The 17,577-nt window shown below is 48.4% G+C and overlaps 1 protein-coding gene across 1 annotated transcript in view; it reads left to right on the forward strand.

Annotated features, from left to right (window-relative positions):
- The window catches only part of Slc5a11 (solute carrier family 5 member 11), a 40,053-nt gene extending 27,166 nt beyond the window's left edge, over nt 1-12,887 (forward strand). The window contains exons 9-15 of the mRNA XM_051145191.1: nt 858-993; nt 5,695-5,802; nt 6,076-6,226; nt 8,664-8,832; nt 10,086-10,301; nt 10,880-11,048; nt 12,685-12,887. Coding sequence (XP_051001148.1) covers nt 858-993; nt 5,695-5,802; nt 6,076-6,226; nt 8,664-8,832; nt 10,086-10,301; nt 10,880-11,048; nt 12,685-12,887 — 1,152 coding nt within the window. The remainder of the gene's footprint in view (nt 1-857; nt 994-5,694; nt 5,803-6,075; nt 6,227-8,663; nt 8,833-10,085; nt 10,302-10,879; nt 11,049-12,684) is intronic.
- The last annotated feature ends 4,690 nt before the right edge of the window (nt 12,888-17,577 follow it).

Genomic DNA, 17,577 nt, shown 5'->3' on the forward strand with positions numbered 1-17,577 from the left:
CCCCATTTAGTCAGTGAGAATACTAAGGCAAGGAGAGCTGACACTGGGTGCTCAGGTTCACACAGCCAGGCAGTGAGGAGACAGGATTTGAACCCAGCCTGTCTATCCCCACCTCACAAATGCATACTGTAGCCAGAGCCAAATGGAAGAGCTCCACCCACACCTCTCTGTTTTCTTTCCTCTGAGGTGACATTGTTCTCTGAGAGCCCTACCTATGTGATGTCCAGGGTGCAGCCTGCCAGCAGCCATGTTCCCGCACAGTTAGCAATCCCACAGGAGCCTATTGTGGAAGAATGCTTCTTTCCTTTGCCTTACTAAGCATTTATTTATCCTTACTCATGTCTATGAGTGTTTTCTGGAATGTATGTCTGTGCACTGTGTGTGTACCTGGTGCCTACAGAAGTGAGAAGAGAGTGTCAGATCCCCTGGGATTGGAGTAACAGATGGCTGTGAGTCACCATGTGGGTGCTGGGAACTGACAGTGGTTCCTCTGAGAAAGCAGCCAGTGCTCTTAACCACTAAGCCATCTCTCCAGCCCCTCATTTGCATATATATGAAATAAGTATATATACATAGACATATCTGTATATGAAGTTGTTCTACCGAGAAATTTAATTGGACTGTCTTCAGTATATGCTGTTATCTAACTATGGTACCCAAAGGGGTAGGTTAATTCTAAAGTGACCTGTAACTGACAAGGTGTAACTCTGGATATAATAGGGAGGGGACAGTGATGGAGGAGTCATGGACACCCCAGTCGGGAGAGATGCTTTCTCATAAGCAAGGTCTCGCCACTCCTACTGAGGAGCCGGTGAGCAGACCACCCTTAGCTTCCTGACACCTTTCCTCTGCTCCAGGTGATTGTCCAGCGGAGTCTAGCTGCCAAGAACCTGTCTCATGCCAAAGGAGGCTCCCTGATGGCTGCATACCTGAAAGTGCTTCCTCTGTTCCTAATGGTGTTCCCGGGTATGGTCAGCAGAGTCCTCTTTCCAGGTGAGGCTGTTGGGGGCAGAGGTGATCTGTCTGCAAATCTCAGGCTCTGGGAATGTTCTAAAATGTGTCACTCACTGTTCCACCAAGAATAGGACTGGAGTTCTGAGTTGACACTGCTGCCCACACTCAGCAGACAAGACCCACTGGTGGGGATGCTTGCTGGGAGTCCTCTACCACAGACTAGTCTCAGGTCATGTGGGTCCACATGTTTACTCCAAGTCAAGTCACATTCTCAGTGTTCTGGTAAGTTCAGCCTGATGGGACCAACCCTGTGACAGAAAGTATCAGAAGACACAAGTATAGGAACACACACACGCACACATACGCACACATGCACACACACACACCGTAAGGAGTTTCTTTCTTTTTTCTTTTAATCTTTCTTTTAATATTTAAACAATTTTTAAAATTTATTTTATGTATGAGTGCTCTATCTACATATATGCCTGCATGCCAGAAGAGGGCATTAGATTCCAGTATAAATGGTTGTGAGCCACCATGTGTTTGCTGGGAATTGAACTCAGGACCTCTGGAAGAGCAGACAGTGCTCTTATCCACTGAGCCATCTCTCCAGCCCCTGGAGACAGGATCTTATGTGGGCTAGGCTGGCCACAAACTGACAATGCTCACACATTTGCTTCCCAAGTGCTGGGATTACAACCACGATGCTTGGCTAGCTTTTTCCCTTTATATGTGGTCGAGAAGCTTTCTTATACATTGGGATAAACAATACTTAATAGTCTGATGTGACCAGGAGTCTCCATGGTGTCAGGAGCTGGTGATCTGCACAGAACCAATCTGTTTCTCCTTTAAACCGTGTCAGCATCAACACTGCTACTAACTCAAAGGAGACCATAAAGTGGAAAGTGTCCTCACCCCTACACGTTATACAGAGGCAAAGAAAGAGACACGTGAATGATCATCCATCACCCAGGCCAGTTAGATCTAAACCATGTAGAATTCTAAAGAATTAACAGGAAGTTGGAAGGAAGGACACCATGCATGGTGCTGAATTCTTTTTTTTTTTTAATTAAAAGAATATTTTATTAATTTATTCATATTACATCTCAATTGTTATCCCATCCCTGTATCCTCCCATTCCTCCTTCCCTCCTGCTTTCCCCCTACTCCCCTCCCCTATGACTGTGACTGAAGGGAACCACCTCCCCCTGTATATGCTCATAGGGTATCAAGTCTCTTCTTGTAGCCTGCTATCCTTCCTCTGAGTGCCACCAGGCCTCCTCATCAAGGGGACACGGTCAAATATGGGGCACCAGAGTTCACGTGAAAGTCAGTCCCCACTCTCCACTCAACTGTGGAGAATGTCCTGCCCATTGGCTAGATCTGGGTAGGGGTTCGAAGTTTACTGCATGTATTGTCCTTGGCTGGTGCCATAGCCCAAGGGGCATGTCCCATGAAAGTCTTCACTTACCAGGAAAGTGGGTCAGAGGGGAGGACATCCTATTGGGACTTTAGGTGAGAGACGCATGGGAGAATGAGGAAATAGAAAGACCCAGAGGGTCCTAGAAACCTTATAGAAGAACATTATGATGGTCAGATCTGGGCCCGTGGTGCTGAATTCTGAGAGCTTGCCTCTCCTGCCCAGATGGGGACCACAGGTCATGCCTGCATGCAGCGGGTACACGGCTCAGGGAAATGCCACCAGGTGGGGGTGGAGGTGCTTGGTAAGATCTGAGATCTTGATTTCCTGACGACTTGAAGGAGAGAGGTATGCGGCTGTTGAGTAAAGCCTGACAGACAACAGCAAACATGGTTTAAGGCGCCACACTCACTGTGGACAGCCAGGACATGGTGGTCATAGCTCTGCTCTGGACTGTGTGTGCTTGAGCCTCACCTCGGCCTCTTAGGAGCTATGTGGCTGCAGATGCATCCCTTCAACTTCTCTTTCCTTGGTTTCCTCACCTGTAAGACAGGCGGGGATGAGGTCTCTGTCAAGCAGACGTGTTATATAAGTAGTCAATACTTAACAGGTAAGTAGATGCTATTGTACAGTGTGTCATGACAGGGCTGCTGCCCTCTCCACCTCACTTTTTGAACCGGTTTTACTGACCCTGGGGCTCACTGATTCAGCTGGACTAGGGGCCACTGAGTCCCACGGATCTATCTGCCTGTCTCCACCTCCTCGGCACCTAGGTTACAGACCTGCACTGTGCTCAGCTTTACATGGGTGCTGGGCACCTGAGCTCAGTCCTCATGCTGGTGCAGCAAGAGTTAACCAGCAGGCTACTTCCCCGGCCCCGAACGTACTGTAGGAAGAACACTGTGTACTTCATTGAATATGCGACCTAAACTTTGCTCCTGTCATGTGTCCCATGCTTGTAGGTTGCAGGAAAAGCCCTTGGTAGTTAATGATTACATGTCTGTGAGAGGATCCTGCCCCTACTCAGTCCACATGGGGAAAGGGAATTTCCTCACGATAGAATGAAGCCCGACAACGAGGATGCTGAGTGTTTTCTTATCTGCTGGTTTCCTCAGAAAGCCTTGTTTTTTTTTTTTTTTTTCCTGAGGGGTGGGGTGTGTATGTTTGTGGCACGTGGGTGCATATGGTTTTGTGTGTATGTGCAGGCACACATATGTGTGCATGTACATGTGGAGGCCAACGTTGACACTGGGTGTCTCCTCATTTTCTCTTATGTTATCTTTACTTAAGGCAGGGTCCTCCAGGGAGGCTGGAGCCCACTCATTTGACTAGGATGGCTAGACCAATGAGCTGCGGGGAACCTATCTGCCTCCCCACCCCTCATCCCTGGGCTGGCATCCCCAGTGTGTGCCCAGCCTTGCATGTGGGCACTGGGAGAGAAGCTCGGGTTCTTATGCTTGGTCAGCAAGCATTTTACTGGCCGAGCCATCTCCCCAGCTCAGTCTCAACCCCTTCTGAGGACACATCCCCAGTGACAAAAGGATCTCTTACTGAACACTACCTCTTAGAGGGGCCCACCACCTCCCAATATTGCCACACGGAGGGCTAAAACTCCTAACACATGAACGCAAACCACACCCTCGCCACAGCGGAGTGCACCGTGGAGACGAACGAGGGAACCAGGATGGGTAGGCAATCTTACATCGGGGAAATCAGAGGACTGGCAAGGAGAGGAAGGAATTGAAAAAAGATACAAAAAGAGGGGGCTGGAAGGTTCCTAGTGAAGAGCTCTTGATGCACTTCCAGAGGTCCTGAGTTCGAGTCCCAGCACCCAGGCCTCACAACCAGCTGTAACTCCAGCTCCAGGGGACTCAGTGCCTTTTTTCTTGCCTCTGTAGATATCTGTAGTCACATAATGCAAACCCCACACACATACAGACACATATGTGAACATATAATTTAAAATTAAAGTATTTTTTATTTTAGTTTATTTATTTATTTTTTGAGACAAGGTTTCTCTGTGTAGTCCTGGCTATCCCAGACTCTCTTTGTACTCCAGACTGTCCTAGAACTCACAGAGATCTGCCTGCCTCTGCCTCCCGAGTGCTGGGATTAAAGTTGTGCGTCACCACGCCTGGTTCTAAAGTAGTTTTTAAAAGACAAGAAAAGAGAGAGAAGACATTCATGGGTTGAAACTCCTACTGAGCTTGAGTCTAAAATGAGGAGCAGGAACTGAACCCTCTGAGCGGCTGAGGGAGGCAGGAAAGGAGGGGGGCCAAATGCACTGACAGGGCTGGGTGCATCTCAGTAGTGGAGTGGGTGCCCCGCCTACACAAAGCCCTGAGAACTAGACCCAGCACCAAGAAGAAAAACGTTACGGTTTTCTTTTTTTAAAGCAGCGTGGAGGGACTTCACTGTGTATGTGAGTCATGGCTCCTCATCCTGGCAGCCGAGAGGATGGAGTCTGAGGTAGGGCTCTACCTATGACTGGTTATTAGGTGTCTCAGCTCTACTTGGGGTCCAATGACAGTGGTGATATGTCCTTACTATGTCCTGTATACTTGGGTCAAGAATTTTTAAATGTATATATTATCTCAGTCAATTGTTATGCTCTTATTTTCCTATTGACCTGTTTTTTAATGACTAGTTTGGTGCATGCGTGCATGCGTGAACATATGCATATGCATGCAAGTGTGCCATGCCACCTATGGGAGGTCAGATGCCAACTTGCAGGAGTCAGTTCTCTTCTTCTATAATGTGGAACCTTGGGATTGAACTAAGGTCCTCAGGCTTGCTGGCCCTTCACTTACTTATGAGCTGTGTACATGTAGGGGGTGAAGTGGCAGGTAAGGTGTGTGTGTGTGTGTGTGTGTGTGTGTGTGTGCACACGCGCATGCGCATGCACACATGTCATAGCATTCGTGTGGAGGTCAGAGACAGCATGTGGGCTTTGGTTCTGCCACCACCACATGAGACCTGGACATTAAACAGGTTGCCAGCCTTGTGAGCACCATCTTTCCAGCCCTGCCCTTCTAATCTTTTGCATCGAGCCGGTCTCTGTGTCTCTCAATTGGAACCTCCTGGTAGTAGGATCCTTCCGCGGGTCTTAGCCCAACAGTCACATGGATGTTATGAGGTAGTATGTCATCAGTTCCACAGACTGACAGCAAGAGCTCAGAAAGCTGAAGGGCCATGGCCACAGCTTAGCAGTAAGCCTCTTTTCTAGACCCTTCTCCTGGTGCTGGCCTGGTTCTGGCACACTGTAGCTAGGCCAGGGTCAGGGCCTGTCTGCCTCACTGTGGGCTTACATTTCCTCCTCAGATCAAGTGGCCTGCGCACATCCCGACATCTGCCAGCAGGTCTGTAGCAACCCCTCTGGCTGTTCAGACATCGCATATCCCAAACTTGTGCTGGAACTTTTGCCCACAGGTAATGTCCCCTCACCCCTATACTTAGTCCCCTGAGCTACCCAGGAAAAAAAAAGGATATTATCTGGGCACTAGTCTGAGGTAGGGACGAGATGGAGAGCTATGGGCACCCTAAAGGCCAGGATTTGGTAGGTCCACAAGTCTTGTCTGACTGCCCCTCAGAGCTGAGCCACCAGGATCAGCTAGCTTTGGGCCTGGGGTAACAGGATCATAAGCAAAGGCAGAAGCTGCCAACAGAAAGCTCAAGGCCTATAGACTTCCCTTCTGCCCCCAGGACTCCGTGGGCTCATGATGGCTGTGATGGTGGCGGCTCTCATGTCCTCCCTCACCTCCATCTTTAACAGTGCCAGCACCATCTTCACCATGGACCTGTGGAACCACATCCGGCCACGGGCATCTGAAAGGGAGCTCATGATTGTGGGCAGGTAAGGCTTTACAGAGTAAGAGTATGGGCAGTGAAAACTCCAGATACCTAGTGAAGAGGGGACTGAGCTCTTGGGTAGGCAAAGTAAGTGTACCCAAGCTGGCTCAGCCTCTGGTGTTGATGAGGAGGAACAGGACCTCTGCATGAGTTAGTCACTTAGTCAAGAGATGCCTGTAACACCTGATGGAGGTCCAGTGCTTAAAACAGTACTCTAAAATGATGTTCTAGTATTTAAAATCAATCCTACAGTATTGGAACCCAGCACTAAAAGATGTGCGTCTTGCTGGCATGATGCTGGAAGGGGAGAAGAAGTCAGGCACACAGTTAAAGCCCCGATGAGTATTCTGATAGGGAATCAGAGGACCTGGACACTCGAAGGAAAAGTGCTAATCTGGATTGGGAGGGACCTGGAGGATGGTAGGAAGTATCTGGGTAAGGCAAGCTGAATGTTCTGGACCTGGGGCAGGATTGATTTCTAGCCCAGGACTCCTGCAGAGCCCTAAAGTCCAATGGGAGAGCAGAACTGAGCATCACAGCAATATGACGTAAGATAGACACAGATAAGCTGCTCCCTGGAGGCCCCGCCCCTTACAAAGATGCGTGCTTCAGGGAAGGAGTGCTTAGGCATGACCCCAAATGGAAACCCATTAAAGAAAAGCCAGGCGCGCTGGACTTGATGACTTGAGAAGACACTATTAAGGAGATGTAGAGATCAGGCACAGACTGGAGAAAACATTTGCAAGCCACATTGCACGCTTAGGAATTTGTAATCTAGAAAATATGAAGAGCTCTTAGAACATAGTATATGACCAACTACCAAAACAGCTGAACAGACATTTCGCCAAGGAAGATGTAGAAATGGCTACAAGATGCTCAGCATCATTTATTATACAAGATACCCCTTCACCCCACTAGAATTCCAGTAATAGCCTGGCATAGTGCTGTGTGCCTATCCCCCCAGCACTTGGAAGGCTGATGCAGGAAGATTCTGAGTATGAGACCAGCTTGGACCACAGTATAGTCTAAGCTGGTCCACATATAGTGAGGCGCACTCTCTCTCTCTCTCCCTCTCTCTGTCTCTCCCTCCCTCCCTCCCTCCCTCCCTCCCTCTCTCTCTCTCTCCTTTTCTTTCCTCCTCTCTCTCCCTGTCTTTCTCTCCTCCCTCCCTCCTTCTCTCTCTTATACATTAAGAGACAAAGCAGAGAAACTAGACTGCCTACATAGTAATTACGGGACTATGAATAATTCTATTTAAAAACAATCCTACAGTTTCTTAAAATGTTAAGTATTAATTTGCCACATGGTTCAACAGTTTGCATTCCTAGAAATGACAACATATGTCCAGAGACCTGAATAAAGATGCTTATACAAGTAGTTATAGTAGAAAAAAAGTGGGTGGGGTGGGGGGCAGAACCCGAGTGTCGTCAAACGGTGAAGGACAAGCAAAGGGGAAGAATGGTGTGTTTGTGACACATACTTTTCAATCACAAGCAGCAATGACGTGGTCCAGGGAGATAGCTTAGCAGGGAAGGATGCTTACTACCAAGCTTGAGGAGCTGAGTTTGATACCCAGGCACCACGCAGTGGTAGACGAGAACCGGTTCCCATAAGTTTTCTGACTTCTGTATGAGGGACACATACCCTGAATAGCCCCCCAAATTAAAGATGTAGTTATTTTGTGTGTATGAGTGTTTCGCCTCCATGTATATCTGTGCACCACGTGTGTACATGGGACCCTGGGAGGCCAGAAGACGGCACTGGATCACCTGGAATTGTAGTTACAGGCAGTTGTGACCTGCCATGTGGGAGCTGGTAATTGAACCCAGGTCCTCTGGAAGTGCAGTCAGTACTCAACCACTGGGCCATCTCCCTAGGCCCAATAATAATAATAATAATAATAAAAATCAATGAAATATCCTGATGAGTTAGCACACACCTGTAATCGCAGCCCTTGGGAGGCTGAGGCAGGAGGTTCACTCACATATTCAAGGTCAGCCAAAAATTCTTGCTTCAGAAAAAAAGGGGAGTATGAAATATGGATGCACATTACCCCTTAGATGGACCTCAAAAGACCATCATGCAGCTGAGCCAGCCGCTGAGGGCCACACTCCAAATGGCAGAGAGCATTTGTAGAGAGCTCCAGGAACAGTGAACATGGAGGGGGCGAGCATATCCACGGCTACTCAGGGCAGCAGGAAAGAACCACAAATGGGGGAAGGGACACTTTGGCATGATGCCTGTGCGCAGTTTGGGTTGTACCACTCTGCAAATTCAGTGAAGGGTGCTGCATTGATCTTGGGCGCGGGTGCGGGGGGGGGGGGGGGGGTAGGGGGGGGGGGGGGAATCTCACGTAACTTACATCTCTGTGAGGCTGCATAATAAAGGGAGAAAAAGCAGGTGTTCAGAGAAGACGGCCATGCTCCCCTCTCTCCTCACAGGGTCTTTGTGTTCGCGCTGGTGCTGGTCTCCATCCTCTGGATCCCCGTGGTGCAGGCCAGCCAGGGAGGCCAACTGTTCATATACATTCAGTCCATCAGTTCTTACCTGCAGCCGCCCGTGGCTGTGGTCTTCATTATGGGATGCTTCTGGAAGCGCACCAATGAAAAGGTAAGTCTGGACCGGCAACAGAACAGCCAGGTGCTGCCCAGAAGCACTGGGAGAAATGGAGGGCAGTGGTCTGGTGGGGGTGGGGGGGGGGGTCCCCGTGCAGCCTAGACTTGGTGTCACCAGGGAGAGTGAGCCCTGTGTGGGAAGCCATGAGAAAGGTGCAACCAGGCCTTTGAAAAGATATGATGGGTGTTCTCCTCAGAACTGTCTGCATGTGGTTTTGTTTTTTGAGCCTGGGCCTCATTATGTAGCATATTTCTATTTCTTTCTTTCTTTTTTTTTTTTTTTTCATATTTCTATTTCTGTGTTAAGAAAACATCTTAGGGGAGATACAGTCTATGTGAGCTTGCAGTTCCAGGTCATAGTTCATTACTATGGTGCAGTCAAGGTACCGAGGACCTGATGCAGAGTCATGTTACACCCATTCCGGAGTAGGGAGGATGAGGCGCACGTGCAGAGCATCCAGCCAGCTCCCACGCTCTAACACAGCCCAGAGCCCCAGGCCAGGGAACAGTGCTGCCCTTTCAGGCCGAGCCTTCCTACACTAAGACAATCCTTCCACAGGCCCACCAGATCTAGACAGCCCTTCACTGTGCCTCCCTTCTCAGGTGGCTCCAAGTTATGTCAAGTTGACAGAAGTAACCACCACACTCAGGTTGGCCTCAAACTTGCAATCCTCCTGCCTCCATCTCCTGAGTGCAGGGGTTACAGGTGTTCAGCACCACCCTTGGCTTCATGACACACTCCTGCCGTTGATAGGGAATGAATGTGTCACACATAATTAATTCACTGTAGTTAGGCATCTGCACCTGTGGGTTTAGCTGGACTCAACCAACAGCAGGGTAAAAATATTTAGACAGGAAAAAAAATCTTGTGTCTCTACTGAGCATGGACAGACACTCCTTTCTGACGTTATACTCTAAAAAATATAGTATACCAACTATTTACATAATATTCACAGTGCACTGGATCTTATGCCCAATCTAAAGATGATTTAAAGTACGTAAGTGGATATTCACAGGCCACATTCAAACACTTTAACATCCTATATGAGGGATTAGAGCAGCTGTGGGCTTTGCTACCTAAGGGTCCAGGAACTGACCCCTCAGGATACCGAAGGCTAACTGCATTTATAGTAGACGAACAGTACACAGTCCCAAACCTTTGCAATGCAGCGAGCAACAAGGAAAAGATGGCTTCTTGGAGTTTTGGTGCCCTCAGCATCCCTGAGATGGCTTTGCTCTGTTTTGCAGGGTGCCTTCCTGGGCCTGATCTTGGGCCTGCTGCTAGGATTGGTTAGGCTGGTCCTGGACTTTGTCTACGTGCAGCCTCGGTGTGACCAGCCCGATGAGCGGCCAGCTGTGGTGAAGGACGTCCACTACCTGTACTTCTCCATGATTCTGTCATCTGTCACCCTCATCACTGTGTTCGCCGTCAGCTGGTTCACAGAGGCACCCTCCAAAGAGATGGTACATTTGGGTTGAACAGGCATAGCCTCTGGGACTCGTAGAAATGATAGAACGGGGACTCCGGGCCTAGGCAAGACAACTGAATGTTCAGAAAGTCCAGGGCCGGGCTTTAGGGACACATCGATGCAGAAATCAGAAAAGCTCAACTGACGTCATTCCTCACTTCTGCTTCAATTCTTAGGGCCATGGGGAGCCAAGGAGTTGCCTACTTTTTCTTTTCTTTTCTTTTTTTAAAGAACTACCCTCATGTAAAGCCACGAGCACTCCTGGTTCTTAGCAGTTCCAGTCAGCTCGGGTGCAACCTTGTCTTCGAACTCGAACAAAGGCTGAGCTCACAGGCCAGTCTGTGGCTAGGACAGTTAGTTACCAACCAAAGGAGGGCTGTCAGAGGCCGGAGAGTGGTGGTGGTGGGGAGCAAGCTAGAGGTACAGCCATTGGCTCTGAGGAGCCGGTGGAGTTGAAGCTGTGAAGGCAACACCATGAGCAGAGTCCAGCGTGAGACTGAGGTGGGTGCAGGGTTGAGTAAACAGGAAAGGCAGCAGTTTCCACTGTGTCTCACGGTTGCCTCCGCTTCTCAGATCAGCCGCCTGACTTGGTTTACTCGCCATGAGCCTGCGGTCCAGAAGGACCCAGCACCACCAGCAAACCCCCTGCCTCTGACCCTTTCTCAGAACGGGACTACAGAGGCCACCGGCACCAGCATCCAGTTGGAGACAATTCAAGAAAATATGAGCAAAGCCCATAGCCGTGAGTTGCCTCTGGTCTCAGGCATGGTAGAGCTTGGTGGGGGAGGGGGGGAAGTCCTGCTAGATCACAGTCTAGAAAGGAGGAAGGCTAGGACTTGCAGCACCCCCTGGCTCTGATGCCTGGCTTTTCCCACCTCCCAGAATGGACTCTTTACAAACCTGAGGCACCAGAGCAATCTTCAAATCATTTATTTTGGCTTAGCTCACTTTATATGATGTGAGCTGACAGTTTAAAAGATGGGGATTTCATACAAGATCCTGTATTTCCATCTCTTGAACAATGGGGAAACCGGGCAACATGAGGCCTCCATGTTTACATGGCAAGGTCACCTCCCATGATGTGAAGACTCTGGTTGTCATTAAAAATAAAAAATCATGGATACTAACCTATGTCAACTCAAGGTAAGAACCTCCACCGATTTTTTTTTTTCTTGCACTTTTCTCCCTTTCTAATGATAGAAATTGAGACAAGGGTCTTATGCATTTTTGCTTTGTCTTGGACTTTTCCCCCCAATACTCGGGAGTGAGCCAAGGGTCTTATGCATGCTCAGCCACTCAGCTTAGAAAGAGAGAAACGCCAGGTCACATGTTTTAAAAACTGGGTGAGCATATTTCATCGTAGAGGTGAAAACACTGCCATCATATTCAGTATGTAAACTGGCTTCCCTGACTCATGGGGACCAGCTGTCTGGCCTCCTGTATGCTACTCTGTGTGAGCCTGAGCTCCACACAGAGAAACGGCATTCCTCAGAAGTGCCCAAAGTCCTTCATCTGCCTGGAAGGCAGGAGGGGAGCAGAGCTGGGTCCTGGGCCCATCTCGGCCACTCCTTACCAGCTATGTGGCTTGGCTAATGTTACTGTGAGCCTTGACGTCTTCATCTGAAGACAGTGATAATCTCTCAGACCAAAGGTACTAATAGATGCAGCTGTTCCTCACTGCCCAGGAGACACTGATCCCAGGACCCAATACCAAAATCTATGGATGCCCAAGCCCTTGGTATAAAACGGCCCAGTATGTGCTGGGGAGACAGTTGTCAGTAAAGTCCTTGCCTTGCAAGCATGAAGACCTGAATTTGATCCCCCAAAACCATGTTAGAAAAGAAAGTAGCAAGGACATGGTGGCATGTGGTCATAGCCCCAGCATCCGACGGTGGAGCCAGACTATACCTGGGGCTATTTGGCCAGTCAGCCTGACCTATTTGGTGAGTTCCAGGCCAGAGAAAGACTGTTTAAAAAAAAAAAAAAGCTGGGGGCAGGAGGGGGGGAAGGCAACTCCAGAAGAATGACACCTAAGGTTGCCCTCTGGCTCACACACAGGTGCCCCCACAAATGACACATATTTGCATGTAGCCTATGTCGACCTTCCCATAGACTTGAACTCATCTCTAGAGTAGCCAGGCCACCCCAACCCCCCACAGCATCCGTGCTATGTGAGTAGCTGTTGTACTGTGCTTCTTAGGGAAGGATGATGCAGAAGTCTGCTTCTCCTGACTCAGGTTTGGTTAAATCTTCCAGTGCAGGAGGCTGACTGTAGCATCCAGAAGAATCCAGGTTTACATCTCAGTCCACGGACACACCGTGTCCTCTTGGGGAGACTTGGCTCCCCCAAGACCTCCTTTCGTTTGCCTTTTTTCTAGATGGCGTGTCTCCCAAACAGTCCAAGGTGCTGAAGGCTATCCTGTGGCTCTGTGGAATGGAAAAGGACAGAGAGGAGCCCCCAAGCAAAGCGGAACCTGTCATCGCCTCCTTGGAGGAAAATCCCTTGGTGAAAACTCTGTTAGACATCAACGCCATCGTGTGCATCAGCTGCGCCATCTTCCTCTGGGGCTACTTTGCTTAGCACAAGGTGAGCCCAGGCATCTAAGCTTGCTATGTGTTTCCAGTGCCTTGTTCATTTTTTTTTTTTAAACAAAATGAAAATAAAGCTTGTGTTTGTTAAAAAAAAAAACAAAAACAAAAAACAAAATGAAAACAAAGTTTGTGTTTGTTTACCACAATGCTTCAGAGGTGCTGCCGGTGAGCCAATTGGCATTTTCTCCTCACAAGGGATGGCTGGCCCTGGAGCTTTTCTTGCTGTGGTACTTGTTCCTATTCAAGAGTCTGAGGTGTTATGGGGTTCACTGAAATCCAACATAACTCAAACACCACATCAATACAGATGACAAAGATTTGTTATAATCAAGCTGCTACTGATTGGCCAGGGCCAGAGAACAGATTCAGGGGCGGGACTGTGTCCTTGAGGGAAAGCAGTATGGCATACTTTAAGAGTGACACCATAAAGGGAGGGGGCCTGGGGTGAGCTGCAGGGTTGCCCAGTCCTATTTTGACACTAAGGGTTAAGCAAGGGAGTAGCCACTGGGGACCGGGCCTTAACCAGGGCATCTGGCTCCAAGGCCTTTAAGTCATCCTCCTGGACATTTGGTCCAGAGCTCAGAGGAATAAGGGGAAAAAAGGAACAGGCCAGCTGCATGTAGTTAATTAGGGCACGGCAGGTGATCAATTATATAGTTTTATGACTTACGCACATTGGTTTAGATAACAGCAATTTCAACATTCTTTACAGGCTAACAGGCAATTAAGAAAACTTTTGGAGAAGGAGGATAGGAGTTCACTCCCAGGCCTGGGAAGAACTTAGTTTAACCCCGCCAGCAAGATGGAGAGCTTGTCTGTGAGATGGCTGGATTCAGACAATTATCTCCTTACAGTAGGAGAACCTGTGTGCACTGCCCTGAAACCCCACACATAAAGAAAATCAGGGGCTGTGCAGTGGCACACGCCTGTAACCCCAGCAGTCCATTAGCAGGACTGCAAGCCTGAGGCCAGCTTGGGCTACATGGCAAGACTTTGTCTAAAAGAGAAAGGAAGGAAGGAAGGAAGGAAGGGAAGGAAGGAAGAAAAAGGAAGAAAGGAAGGGAGGAAGAAAGGAAGGAAGGAAAGGGGTTCAGGGCCAAGGCCAGCTTGCCTGGGCTACATGAAACTGCATCAAAATAAAAAAGACAAAGAAAATGAGGAATGAGGTAACTGTGTGCGCTTCTCCAGATCTGGCTTAGTGGCTGGAGAGATGGGTCAGAAGTTAGGAGCCTTTGCTGCTTCCGCAGAGGACCTTCCAAGTCCTTGCTATAAGTGTTCTGTTCTGACAGTCCACTCCCAAGGGCTCAGAATCAGCTAGCAGCTAGTGCTGCTTCTGCCTCCCAAGGAAAGTGGCCAAGTGTCCACTCCCCTCTGTCTTTAACTTGGGCCAGTATCAGCTTCAGTTCTGTCTCACCTCCCGCCAGGTCCAGTTTCTTCTATGACATAGCAGATCTAAAATACACACTGTCTCTCCCCAGCCCTTTGCCACACTCTCCTTGGGAAAGTTGATCAACTTTTTTTTTTTTTTTTAGATTTTTCAGAATCTTTACCATTAAATGTTGAAATCCCACAGGCAAAGACATACTCCATGCCCTACTCCACACCCTTGACCCCCTACAGCTTAACTGCAAATGAGAATTGAGTTTGAACAACACTTTAAGTCATCCCATTCTTGCAAAACCTTTTTGAGTGAAAACGTACAAGGATTTTCCTTATACATTCTTAACCCCAAACATGTAGGAGAAACCCCCAGGTCCTAAATTCCAAAATCAAATGCAATCACATGCCAAGGGTAGGAAACTGAATCAAAGACAAAGTAAATATTACTTCCATATAGAAGCCACACACTCAGGTCACCACTAGCTGCCCAGCTTTTGGACAGTGCGGGGAAACAACAGAAACCAAGAAGCAGCCCGGCATATGGAACTCTCCTCAAAAACAGAAGAGAGCTGCAAACCTTGCTGGGAAGTAGTCCCCATTCCCAGTGAAATGCTAACCCACTGATCCGTGAGGGAGACTGTCTTCAATCCATCAGGCTGTAGTTTGTAAACTGTAATTGATTCAGTCGTGTGAGAACCCCCTTTTAAGCTCAGAATGCGTGACCTTGGACAACAGGAAAGCGGTCTTGTGTTTACTCCAATAACTATGTAGATATGGGCTGGGAGTGGTGGGGGGTGGAGGGGGACGGTGCCAGCCTTCTGAAATTATTTTTCCTTTTGATTATTTTAAGGAGAAATGAGCTACGGGGGCTTGGTACTGTTTTTCATCTTATCGTTTGCTCTGCCTTCTAAGATACTATCCACTATTCATAATGTACTACTATAGACACAGCTTTTATGTACTACTGGGGTAAGGCAAAGAAAATGAGTTTCCCTTTGGGTACCAGTACTTGTCAAAGGAATGACTGCAGATTCAGATGTGCTTTATAATAACCCTGTTAACATACAGTATACACTGAGGCGGAGCTGAGTGTGGCATGTCCATGTGAGAATGAGTCAGTTGTGTTGGCAAGGCATCTCAGGGGTGGTTCTGCTTCTTCTGACCCCTTCAAGTCCCTGGACAGATGGGGGAATGCTGGGAAACACAAGGGGCATTTGGAGAAAGCTGAACTGATCTCCCTAGTTGCACGTAAACATTCCACTAGTTACTGAGCTATCTGTCTGGAAGGAAGAATTTGCCCTGGGTGGCTGGAGAGATGGCTTAGTGGTTAAGAGTGCTGCCTGTTCTTCCAAAGGTCCTGAGTTCAATTCCCAGCAACCACACGGAGGTTCACAACCATCTATAACGTGATCTAATGCCCTCTTCTGGTGTGCAGGTGTACATGAAGGCAGAGCACTGTATACATAATAATAAATAAATAAATCTTAAAAAAAAAAAAAGAATTTGCCTTGGGACTAAGACTACTGTACTGAAGCTGTTAGAATTAATTTGAATATCAAAAATGAAATTCAGATTACCATCTATGTCCTGATAGTTACAGCCTATAGAATGTCAAACGCCCTCTTTTTAAACTAAAGTAGAAAATGAAGAAGCATGGTTAGTTCTGTGTATGGACGGAACAGGTGTGTGAGTACAGTTCCTGCTCGGCAGCCTCCCGACGCTGCAGCCAGCTGGCACCAGATGCCTTCCCGGGGGAAGTGGGGTCACCGCCTGCCACCCCCACCAATGCTTCCTTGCTGGCTTCCTCACTCATGGTGGTTTCTATGAACCCCTTTCCACTATGAATGAAGCTAGACCATAAAACCTACAAGCTTTCTGCTCTCAGAAATCCTAGTGTACCATGGACATCTTAGGTACTTCTCTTTCCATTACAAAAATAGTGCAAAGGGGCTGGAGAGATGGCTCAGTGGTTAAGAGCACTGACTGCTCTTCCAGAAGTCCTGAGTTCCATTCCCAGCAACCACATGGCGGCTCAAAGCCATCTATCTATACTGTGATCTGATGCCCTCTTCTGGCCTGCAGGTATACATGCAAGCAGGGCACTGTTTACATAACAATAAATAAAAATAGTGCAAAATAACTGATAGCCAAAATGAATGTTCAAGTGTGCTCTCGTGCCAAGGAGCAGCTGGGCTTCACCTTCAGCCAACTTGCAGAGACTGCACGTAGTTCTTGGGGAAGATTCCAGATCTTTCCATTAGTTCTCCATTCATCCAGCCATCATCTACGGGCTCCAGCTCCGTTATTACATCTCCAGCCTTGAAAGAGAGTTCGTCTTCATTCTCCCCAAGAAAACCATACAGGGCTTTGGCCTTCCTCCCCTGCAGTGTTGCGGCAGCCATACTTTTTGCCTCAGCTCTTTCCATGAGGAAGTTCAGAATTCCTCCTCTGGGCCTACGTGGCTCCGTTCCTATCCCATGGCGATTCTCCTCTTCCCATCAACTCTTGGTGTTGGGCTTCCAGGATAAGCTCCCCTGACGTCATCAACCTCTTCCTTGTCTTTTGTTGCCCCACCATTCTCTATCCCCACTTCTCCTTAGCACTTTGTCAGTTTTTTTCAAAACAAAATTTTAAAAGATTCATTTATTATTTATATAGTATTCTGCCCACATGTGCACCTGCCTGCCACAGGAAGGCATTGGATCTCATTTCAGATGGTCATGAGCCACCATGTGGTTGCTTGGAATTGAACTTGAGATCTTTGGAAGGGCAGCTGGTGCTCTTAACCTCTGAGCCATCTCTCCAGCCCTGTCGTCATTGTTTTTGAGACATGGTCTTCCTGTGTGGCTCTGTCTCACTTGGAACTCGCTTTGTAGACCGGGCTGGCCTTGAACTCAGATCTGCCTGCCTCTGCCTCTCAAGCCTAGAACTTTTTAAAGATTTATTCTTATGTGTACAAATGTTTCGCCTCATCTGTGTATGTGTGCTACCCATGGGGGCCAAGGGGGTCTCAGAACTACCTCCTCAGCCAAGAACTGGAGTTGCGTACGGTTGGCAGCCACCATGTCAGCATTGGGAACACAACCCGGGTCCTCTGCAATAGCTTTCAACCCAGCTGCACCTTCTGCCCTGGTCTTAGCTCCTACTGGTTCCATCTTGTTGACCCCCCCTCATGACTCATCTTATTGACACCCCCCCCAGTCCACTTCCACCCCCTGGTATCCCCCACCCCGTCTTCACCACCTCTCACTGATTCCTCCTCGGGTTGACTCCGTCTCCCACTCTGGTCTCATCTCCCA

This window comes from Acomys russatus, chromosome 5 (genome assembly GCF_903995435.1).
Source record: "Acomys russatus chromosome 5, mAcoRus1.1, whole genome shotgun sequence".
In the NCBI taxonomy this organism is placed as follows: Eukaryota; Metazoa; Chordata; class Mammalia; order Rodentia; family Muridae; genus Acomys; species Acomys russatus.